Source organism: Nematostella vectensis, chromosome 1, assembly GCF_932526225.1.
Source record: "Nematostella vectensis chromosome 1, jaNemVect1.1, whole genome shotgun sequence".
Lineage (NCBI taxonomy): Eukaryota > Metazoa > Cnidaria > Anthozoa > Actiniaria > Edwardsiidae > Nematostella > Nematostella vectensis.
In genome coordinates, this window is record NC_064034.1 from 16,882,959 (window position 1) to 16,899,464 (window position 16,506).

At 38.7% G+C, this 16,506-nt stretch overlaps 1 protein-coding gene across 1 annotated transcript; it reads left to right on the plus strand.

The window, feature by feature from the left end:
• Nucleotides 1-1,228: 1,228 nt before the first annotated feature.
• Nucleotides 1,229-15,397, plus strand: LOC5502744 (potassium voltage-gated channel protein Shal). Its single transcript, XM_032371054.2, has 5 exons — nt 1,229-3,738; nt 9,849-10,011; nt 10,496-10,573; nt 11,130-11,231; nt 11,745-15,397. Exons 1-5 carry the CDS (start codon nt 2,648-2,650, stop codon nt 12,213-12,215), a joined length of 1,905 nt encoding a protein of 634 aa, XP_032226945.2. The 5' UTR covers nt 1,229-2,647; the 3' UTR covers nt 12,216-15,397.
• The last annotated feature ends 1,109 nt before the right edge of the window (nt 15,398-16,506 follow it).

Consider the following 16,506-nt stretch of genomic DNA (forward strand, 5'->3'; position numbering starts at 1 on the left):
TCATTTTTGTTTTATTTCTTGTTTTTCATCACTTATTAGACATGTCGTTACATGTTTGTGTTCAGATCTAGTGTGAGTGTTCCACCGGTAATCCATTATGTGATGAAAGCATTAAGACTCAAGCATACGGTTTTGGTGGTACACCATTTAGACCGCTCACAGCTTGTGTTCAAGGCCTTGCCATGAGTCATTTTCACAGACACCAACACTACTATTTGCATGAGACAGTCAACCATTCAAAACAAAACAAAAAAAAAGTCGCGTAAACAAATGTGACCTCACCTCAAAATCGATATTTTTTTATATTTTAACGGACATTTGTGGCGTTGCGTTTTGTGTGAAAAGTCAATCGTCGGTGGTTTTACCCCCGAGAAAGTTACTAATTATTTTTTTATTGTTCCTTGTTGGGGTAACCAGGTAATGGCAGTCACTTGCTGTGACAGGAGACCACATATCGACTTAGTCATAATTTAAATGCATAAAAAGCATAAAATGGCACGTTTACACTGACAAGTTCCATGCGCCTACAAAGGACAGCCATAGGAGCTATCAAACAAACCCTCCTGGTGGTCACTCAATAAAAGTAACACTCTGCCGGTATTAGCACGCTTTGTTATCCCTCAACTTTCTACCTGTTACTACCAAGACCACTAATTATCATGAGCACAAAAGCATGATAAAATTATCCAAATACCTGCACATTAAAAACAGGGCATCTGCGCTATGTTAAGTGCTCTGTACAAAATGCTTACAGTTCGAGTTTTATCACTGAAGGATTTCGAGAGAGAGACTCTTTTCCACGTGAATTCGTAGCTAGCTCCAGGTGGTAATTACGTTTGTGGTTAGCATTCAACATCATTTACCCTCACACACCTTTCACAAGCTTGATACCCTCGCTAACCCCATAATAACCGTAGTTTTTTTATCCCTCAGTGTTAATGCGTTATTTACTTCCATGCGTGTTTCCCGCCATGCATTAAATCCCCGACCTTGAGAGCAACGTGCGTAATTATCGGCTTTATCGCTAGAAAGGAGAAGGAGAGAGTCCGCCGTAGTGTCAATATTTACCAAATTTATTTATCTTAATACTGGTAGTCTAAAAACTTCAAGTGGGCTGGAATTATTTAGGCGAAGAAAGATAACGCTAGTATAACCGGGATACTTAAAACGATTCTAACAATAAATAGTATTTTGAATAATCCCGGATTTTTTTATTTACATTGTACAAAAATACAAACCCATATTATCTCGTTTGCTTTTATTATAAAATTTACATTTTAGTATTGTTCTAATTCTGGGTAGGCAAGCATATCGCCATCATGTGCATAAATTGAACAAAGCTCCCTTTTGGAACATTTTCTTTTTTGCTTTAGAGTATAGGTTATCGATGCACCGTTACATACTGGATAAATCCGGGAACTCTTTCCTCTTGTTTCTCAATACTTTTCCCATTAGTTACTATGATACAACACTAGAAATCCAACGCTGAAATATTTGTAAAAATAGAATTGAGATGAAAATCGAATTTACACATTTTCCAGTTATTTTTAACAAACTTTTTAAAGAATTCTTTCGCCTTCGTTTGATTTTACTTATGAGCGTTTTTAAAGGAAAATCAAAAGTTTAAGTTGTGTTGGTAATATAAGAGATGGAAGAGCCCATTTAAATATCCCATGGTTTCGGTGGCTCTTGCGTTGTACGCAGACTTTTTCCATTATTTATTAAGCACTAAGACTTGCAACTCTTCGGCGACAACGAAATAACCCCCAAAATCTCTGAATAATTACTCTGCTATTTCGCTATTTCGACGTCATTTGTGTTAGACTGTAATATAAAAGGTGCTGCCATGAAATGGACTTAAAGAAATCCGTTCTCCCTTCAAAGCTCTTCAGTTCAATAACTTCAGTTATTTTCTTCGTGGTCCTCAACTCGGCGTTTGCAAATTCTAGCGGCTAGGACTGACAGTAAAACAATAGAAAGCTTTCGATTGTTTTCTAAACTATCAATCAGGTAGTCAGTTTCGCGTGTTCTGATTGGTTCGCGCGTTGAAATTTGTTTAATATATTGCTAATTAACAATATCCTTAGCAATTAGGCTTCCCTTATCGCGTATAGGTTAGAGGAGAATGGAGTCTCATCAAGCGGAGCTTTTGGATACGATCTTTCTTATCCCCGGTCTGAGAGAACTAATCGCCTGAAAGATGGCAGAATTTAGTCGCACTCGCATGACCGATGCATAGCATTTAGTCGGAGGGGCAGAATTTCATGCAGATCGTCTTTCCCGACGCCACCGAATGGCATTGTTTATGACAGAATCCTACAACCTTTTCTTAATTTAGACCAGTAGCCCTTGATTGAATAGGAAAACCGATTTGATTCAGTCCTGTACGGCTTCACAGGATCTGATTTTTTGGAAACCACCAAGAGCATTATCTACAGGGAACTGGTTGGACTGAGCCGGCGATTTTGGTCGCGGTGAATTCGGCCGAGCGAATGGTTAGGTTTTCGCGAGTGCGAAGCATAAATTAAGCCGTGTTGTTTGTGAGAAGTGGTGAGCGGTGGTCTGCTCGTACACCTGTCCACCAGGGCTTGATGTGAGAGTCTAGTTGCATATCGGGAAATTTTGTTTTCTCATGTGAAGCTCTGCCATGGCGGCTGATGTAGTGGCATGGTTGCCTTTCGCTCGGGCAGCAGCCATAGGATGGGTTCCGCTCGCTACTTCGCCTATGCCGCCGCCACCGGAGTCTTCCAAGACGGACGAGCGAGTCACCATCAATGTTAGCGGCAGGCGCTTTGAAACATGGCGTAACACTCTGGCGAGATTTCCAGAAACTCTTCTGGGTAGCGATGAAAAGGACTATTTTTATGATGCAGAAACCAAGGAATATTTCTTCGATCGAGATCCGGATTTGTTTCGCCATTTACTGAATTACTACCGAAATGGAAAGCTTCACTATCCCCGTGGTGAATGTGTCTCATCGTTTGAGGATGAACTGGAATTTTTTGGCATCTCGGAGGGTGTTGTTCACGACTGTTGTTGGGAAGATTTCCGTGAGAGGAAGAAAGAGTGTATGGAGCGAATTTTTGAACCTGATAAGCTTGACGACGCTTCACAAAATGGAGACGAAGTAACAGATCATAGCATACGCGAGAAACTGTGGACGGCATTTCAGAATCCGCAGAGCTCTAAAGTGGCGTCTGTGTTCTACTACATCACGGGGCTGTTCATCGCTATTAGCGTGATAAGCACGGTGGTGGAAACTCTTCCGTGTAAGGGGAAAACCTCGTGCGGAGAGGTCCATAAAACTGTATTTTTTTCGCTCGAAGCGGCGTGTGTGGTTGTGTTTACGGTGGAATATGTGGCAAGATTGTATTCTGCACCAGATCGGGTGAAATTCGCTCGGGACTTGCTCAGTATCATAGATGTGGTGGCAATATTGCCTTTCTATGTTGGGCTTATTGTGCCTAATAATTCAATAAGTGGCGCATTTGTAACTTTAAGAGTTTTTCGTATCTTCAGAATATTCAAATTCTCCCGGCACTCGCGGGGTCTTCGAATTTTAGGTTATACCCTCAAGAGCTGTGCGTCCGAACTGGGCTTTCTACTTTTCTCGCTGTCCATGGCTGTGATAATCTTTGCTACCGTTATGTATTATGTGGAAAAAGGAGAGGTGGACACTAAATTCATCAGCATCCCGGCATCGTTCTGGTATACCATCGTGACAATGACAACTTTAGGGTAAGTCTGAAGATCTTCGTTTACATCTACCACTGCCAGGCGTCTCTCTGCTTTCGATCGTGTTTACATTTGTTAAGAGAATGTGCTTATAAAAATTACCGGGTCTGCACTGAGAGTTTTATTTGTCAAAGTGGCGAAGCGAAAATGTGAGTCTAGCACTTGGGGTTCGCCTGTGTTAAGGAAAATAAATCTTTATGCTCTTGATTTATGGCGTTATTGTGTATGCGCAAATAGAGCTTGACTAAACCTCGACCCTCGTATATTCATGCCAACTCGACTTTGTTGTGAAATGCACTTTAGGCTCGCTACATAAAAAATTGACGCAATTTGGGATATTCAAAAAATGAAGAGTAAGAAAAAAAGAAGTAGATAAGAGAAAGCTATCACTTAAAGTACTGAAGTTCTAGATATGTGCAGCCATGATTGTCACCCGATTTCTGCCGACAACGACTGTGCTAGATCGTAAAAGTGTTATTCAATTTGTTATTTAAATTTTAATATCATGAGATTCTCGCGGTAGCGATCGTTTCCCCACAGGAGTACTAAAGAGAAAATGACTCTTCTCTGATATTCTGTCCAAACCTCAAATAATCAGCTAATTGCTCGTACATTTTTGTACATTTTGGTATTTTATCCTAGAGTTCTCGTTGAGTGTTGTTTTATTTGCCTCTTGCGAGGGCGTAGTATCCATACTCAAAATTACTCTTAATATGAACGCAAAACGGCTCTAAATACTTAACCATGGCGGAAATGTTGTACATAGATTGTTTATGGTACGGTTTAAGCGTCTTGAGTCCTAGAGAAATTCCTCACATTGTCATTCATTTAACGTAGCAGGAAATCCTCGCATATAGAAAACTCGCTGCCTGTGATAAAATTTAGTGCTGAGATTATCGTGAAACAGCTGTTTATTTTAGTCCTACACGCGAACACGAAGCAAGAGATGCAACTATTAATGTTAAATTCATTGTTTTTATGTGTGTCATAAATTGTGTTTATCTGCAATCTTGTTTGGTATTCTATCCGGCAATTTTTTACATATATTACATAGACAGCTAATTCTCCACATTGCTCTACATTCAAGCATAAACTACTTGCTTTTATACCATTTTACAAATATCAATATAGCTGGGCCTAACCGTTTAGTATGTTAATCGCACTGACTGTTGTTATTTTCCCCTTTTTTGTTGGCAGTAGGGGGCTTATAAAAACTAGAGCTATTTTGCTTTTCGCTACCATTGTGACAATAGGGTCTATGTTCAATTAACGAGTTGCCATTTTTTTTTTACTTTTTTTACTTTTTTTTTTATTTTTAAGATCTAATTGTTTCGCTAAATGGAACATACGCACTTAAATGCTCTCGGGACTCGTGTTGCTAGCGCTTTCTGGGTCATTAGCTGTAAGTTTTCCAGACGAAAAGATAATAGGGAAAGTTTCTATTGCAATCGAAGAACTAAACAGCCTCGGGTGCAATGACGTCTTTTCAGCTATTTTTTGATAGGCTTAAGTAGTGGTTTGTTAGACATGGACGAGTTTTATCACTTTTATTATTTAGGCTGCTTCCAATATTGTATCTTTGCCAGACTCCCTTCCAGGCCTAGCTGTTCTTCTTTTCAACTACCTAGTTAACTTTTATTTTTTTTTCCATAAGTGAATATGAGACCAAAGAAAGAGACCAAACTTAAAGTTATAGTTGTAAATTACCGCAAACTTTTGGCCGAATATCATAGTTCTATCAAGTGTTGTTTTAAACTAGAGGCATTTGAAAAGTTTTTTTTTACAAATGGTTTCATCACAATAGCATTTTCATCGGATGTTTGCCGTGAGCGTTTTGTAGATGAAACATATTATTGGTAAAAATTATTTTTAAATGTTGTTGACTTAAACTCGAGACAAAACAACATGAACATGATAATACGTTTTTGTTTTGAAGCAGTAAAGTAACAAGCCTCTGAGTAGCCTTACATCTTTACCGTCGTTGTTATTATCGGTCGTTGTAAAAGGCTTTCCTGTGTGATTTGGATGATGTTATGTTTCTTTCTAGTGATACTGAAGTAGTGTAAATTAGAGTTAATGCTAGCTAAGCTTACTGACTTTTGGATACTTAGTGAGTTGATTATTGCAGTCAAATTATGGCGTTGTGGTCACAATATCAGGTTTCATTTGGTGGTGTATTATGATAGATAGCGTTAATAGCCTTTTCCTATATACATACCTTAACGTTTAATTGACACTGTAATTAAAACTTATACAAAAACATATTTTACTGAAATGTGCACTTTTCTATGAAAACGTTTTTTTAATTCACCATTTATGATAATGTCAAACAGCTCCCTTTCTATGATTTACATAAATATAATCTGAATTTTGGTAGTTTTGGCAAAAAACACACATCGACTACTTAGTCTTATTAATACGTCTTAAAACGGCTTTTCTAATAATATTTCACTCAAATTACTGTCTCAAGTCTACTATACAAAGTACTTTCAAGTCTACTATACAAAGTACTGTCTCAAGTCTACTATACAAAGTACTGTTTCAAGTGTACTATACAAAGTACTGTTTCAAGTCTACTATATAAAGTACTGTTTCAAGTCTACTATACAAAGTACTGTTTCAAGTGTACTATAAAAAGTACTGTTTCAAGTCTACTATACAAAGTACTGTTTCAAGTCTACTATATAAAGTACTGTTTCAAGTCTACTATACAAAGTACTGTTTCAAGTCTACTATAAAAAGTACTGTTTCAAGTCTACTATACAAAGTACTGTTTCAAGTTTACTATACAAAGTACTGTTTCAAGTCTACTATACAAAGTACTACTGTTTCAAGTCTACTATACAAAGTACTGTTTCAAGTTTACTATACAAAGTACTGTTTCAAGTCTACTATACAAAGTACTACTGTTTCAAGTCTACTATACAAAGTACTGTTTCAAGTCTACTATACAAAGTACTGTTTCAAGTCTACTATACAAAGTACTGTTTCAAGTCTACTATACAAAGTACTGTTTCAAGTCTACTATACAAAGTACTGTTTCAAGTTTACTATTCAAAGTACTGTTTCAAGTGTACTATACAAAGTACTGTTTCAAGTCTACTATACAAAGTACTGTTTCAAGTCTACTATACAAAGTACTACTGTTTCAAGTCTACTATACAAAGTACTGTTTCAAGTTTACTATACAAAGTACTGTTTCAAGTTTACTATACAAAGTACTGTTTCAAGTCTACTATACAAAGTACTGTTTCAAGTCTACTATACAGAGTACTGTTTCAAGTCTACTATACAAAGTACTGTTTCAAGTGTACTATACAAAGTACTGTTTCAAGTCTACTATACTAAGTACTGTTTCAAGTCTACTATACAAAGTACTGTTTCAAGTCTACTATATAAAGTACTGTTTCAAGTCTACTATATAAAGTACTGTTTCAAGTCTACTATACAAAGTACTGTTTTAAGTCTACTATACTAAGTACTGTTTCAAGTCTACTATACAAAGTACTGTCTCAAGTCTGCTATGGTGTTGTGGCGTTGTTACTTAGTTGTTGTATGTAATTCTTTCTTACGTTAATTTTTCGTAACTTTTTATTGAGCAACATTTTTTTCGAATTTGACCGTTTATTTTTTTTAAAGGAAAATAAACCTCCCTGCGATTTGACTATCGTGATTGTGCTTACAAATTTTCTCTTAATTATTTCAAAATTCGAGTGTTAACAGTTTCCGCCGGTATCAAGTTATGATGTTAAATGCATTTTTCGTGGCTTATTAGAAAAGTAGAGTTTTCCCTTCCCTAATATATAACTCGTAATCTCACGAGATTTTAAAACTTATGTTTGAATTTGATACAATACGTTTGTGCGTTGATATTTCGTTATTAAATATAAATTACTTTTTGGCTGGTAACACTCGCTCAGTATCAGCTGTTTATTGCATACATTTTCCTCGCGAAATAACTTATTAATTAAAAAAAACTCGTTTAAGAGAGAAAATCCTATGCATATTGTTGTCCACAAATGAATCGACACCTTTTCCGTGTGTTACTATTTTTCACACAACAATAGTGAATTTTTCATTCGTTTTTTTTTTATGAGTTGTTAGGTTGGTTTATTTTCTCATAATACGTCACTAGCGCAAATTCGATATGCCCTACTCACAGGGTCATGGTATCATGTTTTCTGGAGCCGTAACCGCTTTTATCGATAAGTAGATCGATACAGATGATGTTTTTTTCTTCAGACAATTTTATCTTGAACCCCAGCAGCCTTAGCATTCAGGTGTTTCATAAATATCAAAAGTAACATAGAAAGAAAAGCACTTTCTTTGTGTCATTTTAGAGCAGTTAAGTAGAAGTTTTTTTTTTCCATTTTCAATATCGTGAGATCCAATTTGGGTTTTCCTTTCGGCGTCGCTAATTGTTGTAAGCCTTCAGTATCTTAAAACAAAAAGCCAAACAGACGTCCTGTTATTGGCTCGTTACTGAATTGCTCTGAATTATTTACTGTGATTTCCACTGGTCCAAGTTTCTGTTTGGTCTCACTTCCGGGGGTAGTTCGTACGCCACTTAAGTACTAGTTTTTATATCCAAACAACAAAGAATCTTAATCACTCCGGAGTGAATCATGCGTTTTACCAATTAAAGGGAATCATGAGTAATGGATAGAAAATAAGATGTTATTTTGAAATTCAATAACCACCTCGCAAGTGTGAGAACTCGATGGCGTGCCTCGTTATCTCCACGATACCCCTGTGTTCCCAATTTTGGTATTCTTAAGCCATTATTGAGATTAAATGATCCTTCAAAAGCTCACGTCACTCAGATTCAGATAAAGTTAAAAGATATAACACCATACTACATTTTTCTATCTTTTGGAGAACTACCATATCTTTGCGTATGTATAATTATAAGTGTCATGACATTACCAAAAAGCAAACAAAAATTTAGAGTAATATTTGCGCGATGTTGACCTGGTGTCGAACGATCTGCGTTGGCAACTGTTATTATTCGCGAGTTTATACATACGACACATATAAATGCGAAACATTTTTTCACTGTTGCAAATAAAGTTATTCTGCTAAATTGTTAAAATAAGACGTGTTAGATATAGAATAAATTTGACTACTACTTCGACGAATATGAGAATTGAAATAAATGTTAGCGTTTGTAATAGTGACAATATGAAGAATATGATTAAATACGGAAGTGATGTTTTATTTGGTCAAATTCTTCGTTTTGTGGGTTGAGTAGCACCGACTTCAAGAAACCAGAAAAGAAAATTTTAATCACTCTCGACAAAACCTGTCATATAGGCCTCGTGGGGTTATTTAAAAGATTAATAATTTGTACAGATCGCCATGGCCTCCTCTAGAACTTATGAATTGCGTTTCTGGGATTACCAATCTTCGATCATTCTCTAGCGCAGGATAAGAGCCCAGCACTTCCCGAATCAGGAACATGCTTGACTTTGCGTTATTCAAAGACGCGATGTTATTGCTAGTGATATACGTCATATGCGTATTAGGGTATTAAGGTAATTTAGTTCAATAAAGCACGCGATTACGCATTTCCCTAATGTGTTTCAAGTATTCATACTCGCTCATTTCTGAGCTTTATTCACATGAGTAAGACTAGTGGAGGCGATCTCTCTTGTTCATCGCGTGAGATGCGAGAAAAGCTCTTAGCTGTGACACATTAAAGTTTCATGGCCATTTTTTTCCTAGACTTTGAATAATACTAAACAAGTATCAAGGAGACTATTGTTTTTTTAGCTTCTCGCCTGCTTTTACGTTAATCGTACTTGCAATAATCGACAGACACAACCGTAAAATAGTAAAATGAGAAAGAATGTATTTGCTTCATTCGATATTTCACCACCAATGTTTTTATTACATAAACGCGAACCAATCATATTTTAATGCAGTACAATGTAGATAGAATTGCTTATACCCTCAATCACCGCTACTGTGCACTAAAAGGCAAGGGCAGGGATTGTGGTCTGTGAGTGTTTCCATGGGGGTGGGGGGGGGGGGGGGTAACGTTGTGGGGTTCTACGGAAAATTGCGCATTTGATGCCTTTCATCCTTGCACTGATAACCCTTGTTGGTTTCAGGTATGGTGACATGGTACCAACAACAGTCCCTGGGAAGATCGTTGGCAGTCTGTGTTCGCTTAGTGGCGTGCTTGTCATAGCTCTTCCTGTACCTGTCATAGTGTCCAATTTCAGTAGAATTTACCTGCAAAATCAGCGGGCCGACAAGAGAAAAGCTCACAAGGTCAGTACCAGGGTGCCAAAAGAGGCATCAGCCATTAGAGAGGGTCGAAGAAAGCTATCATGAATAATTCAGATTAATAGTTTTGGTGATTAAGGTTATAAACCTACTGTGTTGAGCTCGTGAACTTTCATGCTCGACCTTGATGCGCAGTGATGTTGACCTTTCAACAGCGCCCATTTCTGATGTTTAATATTGGTCTGGTCGTACAAGATTACGCATTGTCTTACAAATGATTTCTAGTCTATATGATGAAATCTGCCATATTCAGGTGTCCCTTATTTGTTGCCTAAGGACATCGTGAAAGACTAGTACTCGTGCAAATAACCATGACTTTCCAGGCTCCTTATTTGAGGCATAGTTGAGTAGAGCCACAATTGTCTGAGTGTATGTCTGGCGAGTTATTTCCCAAGGACTGTTAGATCGAATCAGTCAATTGTAGTAAGACACACTCGGTTTTCAATGTTTCTCTCCTTTTTGTTTGCAGAAAGCGCGAGTTTCTATTTCAAAAACAATGGCTGGTACTGCCTTGGTTTCTCCCCCGGACAAGAAGAATGTCCCTCTGGTAAGTATGTAAGGTTGATAACAAAGGATACAAACCCTCTTTAGAGTGAAAACGACAAAGAGGAACTCTCGTAAGTATGTAAGGTTGATAACCCAGGATACAAACCCTAGTGAATATAAGACAAAGACAATGACAATCTCGTAAGTATGTAAGGTTGATAACTCAGGATACAAACCCCCTCAAGAGTGAATAAGACAAAATGGATGTCCCTCTCGTAAGTATGTAAGGTTGATAACTCAGGATACAAACCCCCTCAAAAGGGAATAAGACAAAATGAATGACAATCTCGTAAGTATGTACGGTTGATAACTCAGGATACAAACCCTCTTAAGAGTGAATAAGACAAAAAGAATGTCCCTCTGGTAAGTATGTAAGGTTGATAACCCAGGATACAAACGTTCTCAAGAGTATATAAGACAATGAGGATGTCACTCTGGTAAGTATGGAAGGTAGATATCTCAGGATACAAACCAATATATTCACTCAAGCCATATTTAGAGTGAAACGATCAAAAGGAAGACCTCTCTTTTTTTAGATGTATATGTATTTTTTACAGGGAGCTGGCCTTGAACTAACTCAAATTCCAAGTAAAGACAATGAATCGTCTTATCTAGAGGAACAGCATCACCATTTACTACATTGCTTAGAGAAAGCCACGGTGAGTCTCTCTGAATTGCCAGAGCTGTAGCCAGCATTGAAATATGGGGGGGGGGGGGGGGCACGACACAGAAACATTTAGAACATATTGGGGAAGGGGAACAGCTACGCCCTTTCTGGTCATTTCCTTATAAATATTGGGGGAGAAGAGCACGTGCTCCCATGCCCCTGTTACGGCCCTGGTTGCTTAGATCAGACTCAGCCACGGTGAGTCGATCTTTCCAATAGATACAACTGCGGGGCGAAATGACGTGCTAAAGATAGGATTCATAATAAAAGTCCCTCACCCTGCTAAGTGCTAGCGTGGAACCTTGTACAAACGGGTAATCGTACTTACCGCATGTCGTTCTTCATCGATGTTGGGGTTCATCAGCCCTACTTTATACCAGTTGTTCGTACTAACGAGGATGTCCTGCGAAAGGGGGGGGGGATGTCGTGTCGTGCAAAAGGGGGGGGGGATGTCGTGTCGTGCAAATGGAGGGTTTATGCTAATGGGGTTTCATACTGTTTTCAGGCGCGACAGTTTGTAGAAATGGAATACACGTATAATGGCGAACCAGTTGCAGCGAGGCGATCGCCCAAGCTGTCTTCCCCGATCTGCACGCCGTCTGGTTCGCCTATCTCGTCCTCAGTGTCGCTGGCGGCGGTATGCGATAATGCGTGTTACAACCGCAACAGCTATCAGGGAAAGTGCATGAAACGAACTCGGTCATTCTCAGAACCCACTCACAAACACGAGAACTCGGTTCTTATCGGTGACCACAACGTGAACGATTTCAAGACGTGTAACAACACGCACGGCCACTCCAATAACAAGAGGCCTGCCAATAATAATGTCACCACGTCTGCGGTAGTCACTATGCCGGATTTCGAGACTGTGGCCGTGCCCAATAATATTCATGAGCCAGGGCGTTTTCCCGCGGTGCCACCCCCTTCGTACGAGAACTGTAACGATCGTCGTTCATCGTCCCATACTGCCATATAATGGTACTCGGCGGTAGTACTTTGGAGGGATTTATTCAAGTGAGTGATTCTTATCCGCGGAGCTAACCAGGCTGGCATGCGCAGTGCGATTGCCTAAATGTCTCGCGTTCCTTCCCGTGATACACGACGGGATGATTGTGAGAACACGGCGTTGATTGTGGATCTAAATGACACGGCAAAACGAGGAACGGGGAAGTCTTGGAGGTCTTCGGTCCACACAATATATCCGACCCGAGAACAAGGACGCTTAGTAATTACAGTATTCTCGTGATTAATATGCAACTTTTCGGCGTCACGTTTTGTGACAACTGGACGTTGTTTGAGATTGTTTGTGAGTTGAGATAATGACTGGGCGATGAAAAAGACTGGTTGTCCTTTGCTAGAATGGAATTGGTTTGGTTGATGAATTGCTGTTGCTGCATTGCCACAGGAAGACTTGAACAAGCTGTAACCCTACATAACCATGCATCGTGGCCACTTTCTGACGTCTTCCATGAAAAGAGGAATGCTTCTGAGACACCTCTGGTCATAAGTGATACAGAAAAGATGTCAACGTTCTTTTATCCCCACACATGAAACATTCACTTCTAAAGTGGATATAGATGTCTGGCTTGCATGCATAGTTTATTTTAAGGATGTCTCTTGTGGGCGACTTCTTGTGGACTCCCCTGGATGTCTAGACTGAGTTTGAGAAGAAAGTGGTACAAAGAGATAGATCATTATACTTCTTCGACATCTTGGTAAGAAGATGTCCTGTTCGTATCGCAAATGATAACTCTTGAACTGAGGTAAAATTTGGATAACTAATTATGCCTGAGTTACTTCTCAAGCGAAGGAAAAATACAGACCATAACTCGCAAAGAGAGGATATGATGCCGTTTTCCACACTAGCTGAACTCGTATCATTTGCTAAGTGCTCAATCAACGACCATATTTTTACTTGCCATACTATGGGAGCTTATATATAAATATATATGATATATATGGATATCAAAATAGAGCATTTTGTATAAATAATTTCGGATGATAGTTAGGTTTTAATATTGGCTTGTACACGGAAAGAAGAGAAGCCGAAGTATAGGAGATATTGTTACGGCAACCCGGTTGTAGTTATCTACCGGGTTCTCAGTATTGATAGAGGGACAATGTAACAAGGTCAAGCGAAATAATTCTGCTTGGTTATATATCCAAGCACATTAGACAATTATTGACTTTACGAATTCGAGCCCGTCAAATATAAAAATTTGATATAAGAAATTCTCTTTTCCAGTGCAAACAAATAAGGAGAATATGTTTTTAAATTTATTTTCTAGAGTGGCATGGTGCGTGAAAATTGTGTGCTTATATAGTGTGTATGATTGAATTTAGCCTGTTATGCGTTGGCCTAACCGTGCTGCCCATTGCTTTGTAAATAACAAAAAAGGCTTTAGATATACATAGAAATATATATATTGACTAGCACTGGCATTGAAAATATGGCTGACTAGAATTTCAACTGGTTATCTTTTACTGGACTAAGACACTAAACTTTATTTGCATTTGGTATCGTGAATTTAATTTTGAAGCAGTATATATTTAACACGTAAAAACGAAAATTCTATAGATTTTTAAAGACTATTTATCTTCATATCAATGACCATAAATTCTAGTTAGTCCTCCATTAAGAAAGTGCCTTTCAGATCCTTCAAAGTTCTTACAAGTGTGTTTTGCTATTCAACGGCTGCTCTGGTCTCATTTATCAATTTCTTGCCTTCGGGGCTGAAGCTACTCTTTATACATTTTATGTTTATATCACAGGTGTACACTTATTCTCGTGTTTTTTTTTTTTTAAGATCTGACGCCTTCTTGACTAGCGAAGGGTAAAAGGTTTGAGCATTTATAACTCACAGTTTAACTAATGATGAAGCATTCACTCAGATAAAGTAATATATTATTCTAGATTTTATTATCAGATCCCTCATTAGGTTATATAAAAGTATTGGCGTGTGCGCTTGTCCGTGCGTTTACATGAGATCTTTATGGCAGTGACACAGCCATCGTTAATCAGTTAGGTCATACGTAGTAAGGGAATAGCTTGAAATGACCCTCTGTAGAACGGTTATATCTTGAGATTTCCCTCTGCAGAAAGGGTTCAGCTTGAGACAGCCCTCAGCAAAGTGAGCCCTCAGCCTCAGCTCTGTGAGAAACATCTTATGTAAAAGCATGTTTGAGATTTATTTATTACCCCGGGAATATTACTTTGAGTTTGTCGAGTAGAGCAGAAATGAACCATTTTTGCGAAACGTTTAAAAGAATTACAGTTGTCCGACAGTTGCAGATGTTTGTGAGAAAAATATTGACGTCAGTGGCGATGGAAAGCTCGTTGCCTACAACACTGAGTTATTTAGCTTGCACATTCTTACCTTCACTGAGTGATTTAGCTTAGTTAGTAAAAGTGTTGTTCACCAGAGTTTTCCGAAAAGCCATTCTCTTCAGATAACGAGCATTCTGTAATATTTAAATTATATAATTACATCTAGGCTAATGTTGCAATGGGCATTTCTTCTCCCATGTAACCATCGCGATTCTGGTCTTTTAATATAATTTATACTACTACTATTTATACTGTACTACTTGACAAACTTGCAGTGATAATCTCCATATGTGAAACATACCGGAGGTGACGTCTCCTTGATTTACACGTTCGGTTACCATGCATGCCTTGCGGTCGTGGCTGTGCCGGGCGTTACCGGTTGGTACCCGTGCATGTACATTTTGTTTCTTTGACATTATAGCTGTGTTCGATATGATATTAATTTCAAATTATTTATTGTGTTAGAGGAATGTATTATACGATCAAAGTTTGGCTAAAGTATTGTGAGTTTATATATGGAGGCAGGTTTATGTGTTGGATACCACAGATGTGAAAGGCTCTATTAAGTATCCGTATGATAAAGTGGTAGCGACATAGTGACCGGTCTTTGAGCCACGTTTGTCACGCTAAATTGTAAAGGTCAACTGATTCATATAAGAGATCCTAGTATTAATACTAATATGAGATGTGTTACCGAGGTATTTTGTGAGAGGGCCATCTTGGTTTCTTTACCTACGAAGTATTTACTTAAGCGGACGTGGTTTTGATAGGCTGTATGCTAGTACTCAATTTCCTATTTCCATATTCCAAATAAAAAAATCAATCCAGTATGTCATGGTATCTTTAGTTGTACGTTAGAATATGTTCTCACGCTATGAGATCGGGACATCGCGCTGGCTGCCCCCCCCCCCCCCCTCCTACACACATATGCACACGCGCGCACACACACACGCACTTCTTGGCCTTGTACCTAGCTTTGTAGTTACATTCGCTTCGACCTTCTGGAGGGCGTGTTTTACCCCTACCCCATCCCTATTCTAATTTCACACTGCAACGAATTCACAAGATATCTGAGTTTGCGACATTGCATAGACTTGCGTTTCGTTAACTCCGAACTGACTCTTATATAGTCAATATGCTTGGTAGAGGACATACATCTGAGCGCAAAAGAAGAAGTGTGTGTGTGTGTGGCGCGTGTGTGTGCGTAAGGGGGGATGAGGACAGCCTAACTACGCTTCTAGCTTTGAAGCAGATGGTCCTGATTTTACCTCCAAACTGACCCAGAGTTAGCGCTTACCAGCGTTTCGGGAACGGAACTAATCTGGGGGTAAAAATTTAATCGTGGGTTAGGGTTAATTTAACCCTGGGTTAGCGCAAATCGGCTTTTCAGGAACCGGCCCCAGATTAGTTCCGTTCCCGAAACGCTGGTTAGCGCTAACTCTGGGTCAGTTTGGAGGTAAAATTTAACCCTGCTCGCGAGGTGGGTAAACTCGCTAACACACTGTTTAGTCGGCGAAACACAGGCCTCCCAAACTTTGTAGTAGAACTAAAGCTTCATAAAATAAAGTTGTCGACTAAAAAGACGCTACCCAAAACAATGTAGGGATCAAATATCCTAACATTTCGCTTTATTATGTGACCTTCGTTGCGATGCTGACTTGAAAATTGTGCTGGGACAGACAGAAAGTTACATGAAATTTATACTTGAAATGAATCTGTCTCGCTAGTGTCACGCACCAACTCGAATCCTGCAAATGACACTTTTTTGGCCATGAAATGGAGGTAATTACAGGTGATGTAGAGGTGTTTTGGGGCTTTTCTGCGAAAATAAAATCACCAAATCGAACCAAAGGTAAATTTAAGTTGCTTTCTGTTGATATACTGGGTACCCTGTGTGAATTTTACTCCTCAAACCAGTTTTTCACTCGTTTAATCCAGG

Coding starts and splice junctions, on each gene's coding strand:
- LOC5502744 (XM_032371054.2), top strand. CDS start 2,648: ATGGCGGCTGATGTAGTGGCATGGTTGCCTTTCGCTCGGGCAGCAGCC. Junction 3,739..9,848: donor GTGACAATGACAACTTTAGG/GTAAGTCTGAAG, acceptor TGTTGGTTTCAG/GTATGGTGACATGGTACCAA. Junction 11,232..11,744: donor ATTGCTTAGAGAAAGCCACG/GTGAGTCTCTCT, acceptor TACTGTTTTCAG/GCGCGACAGTTTGTAGAAAT.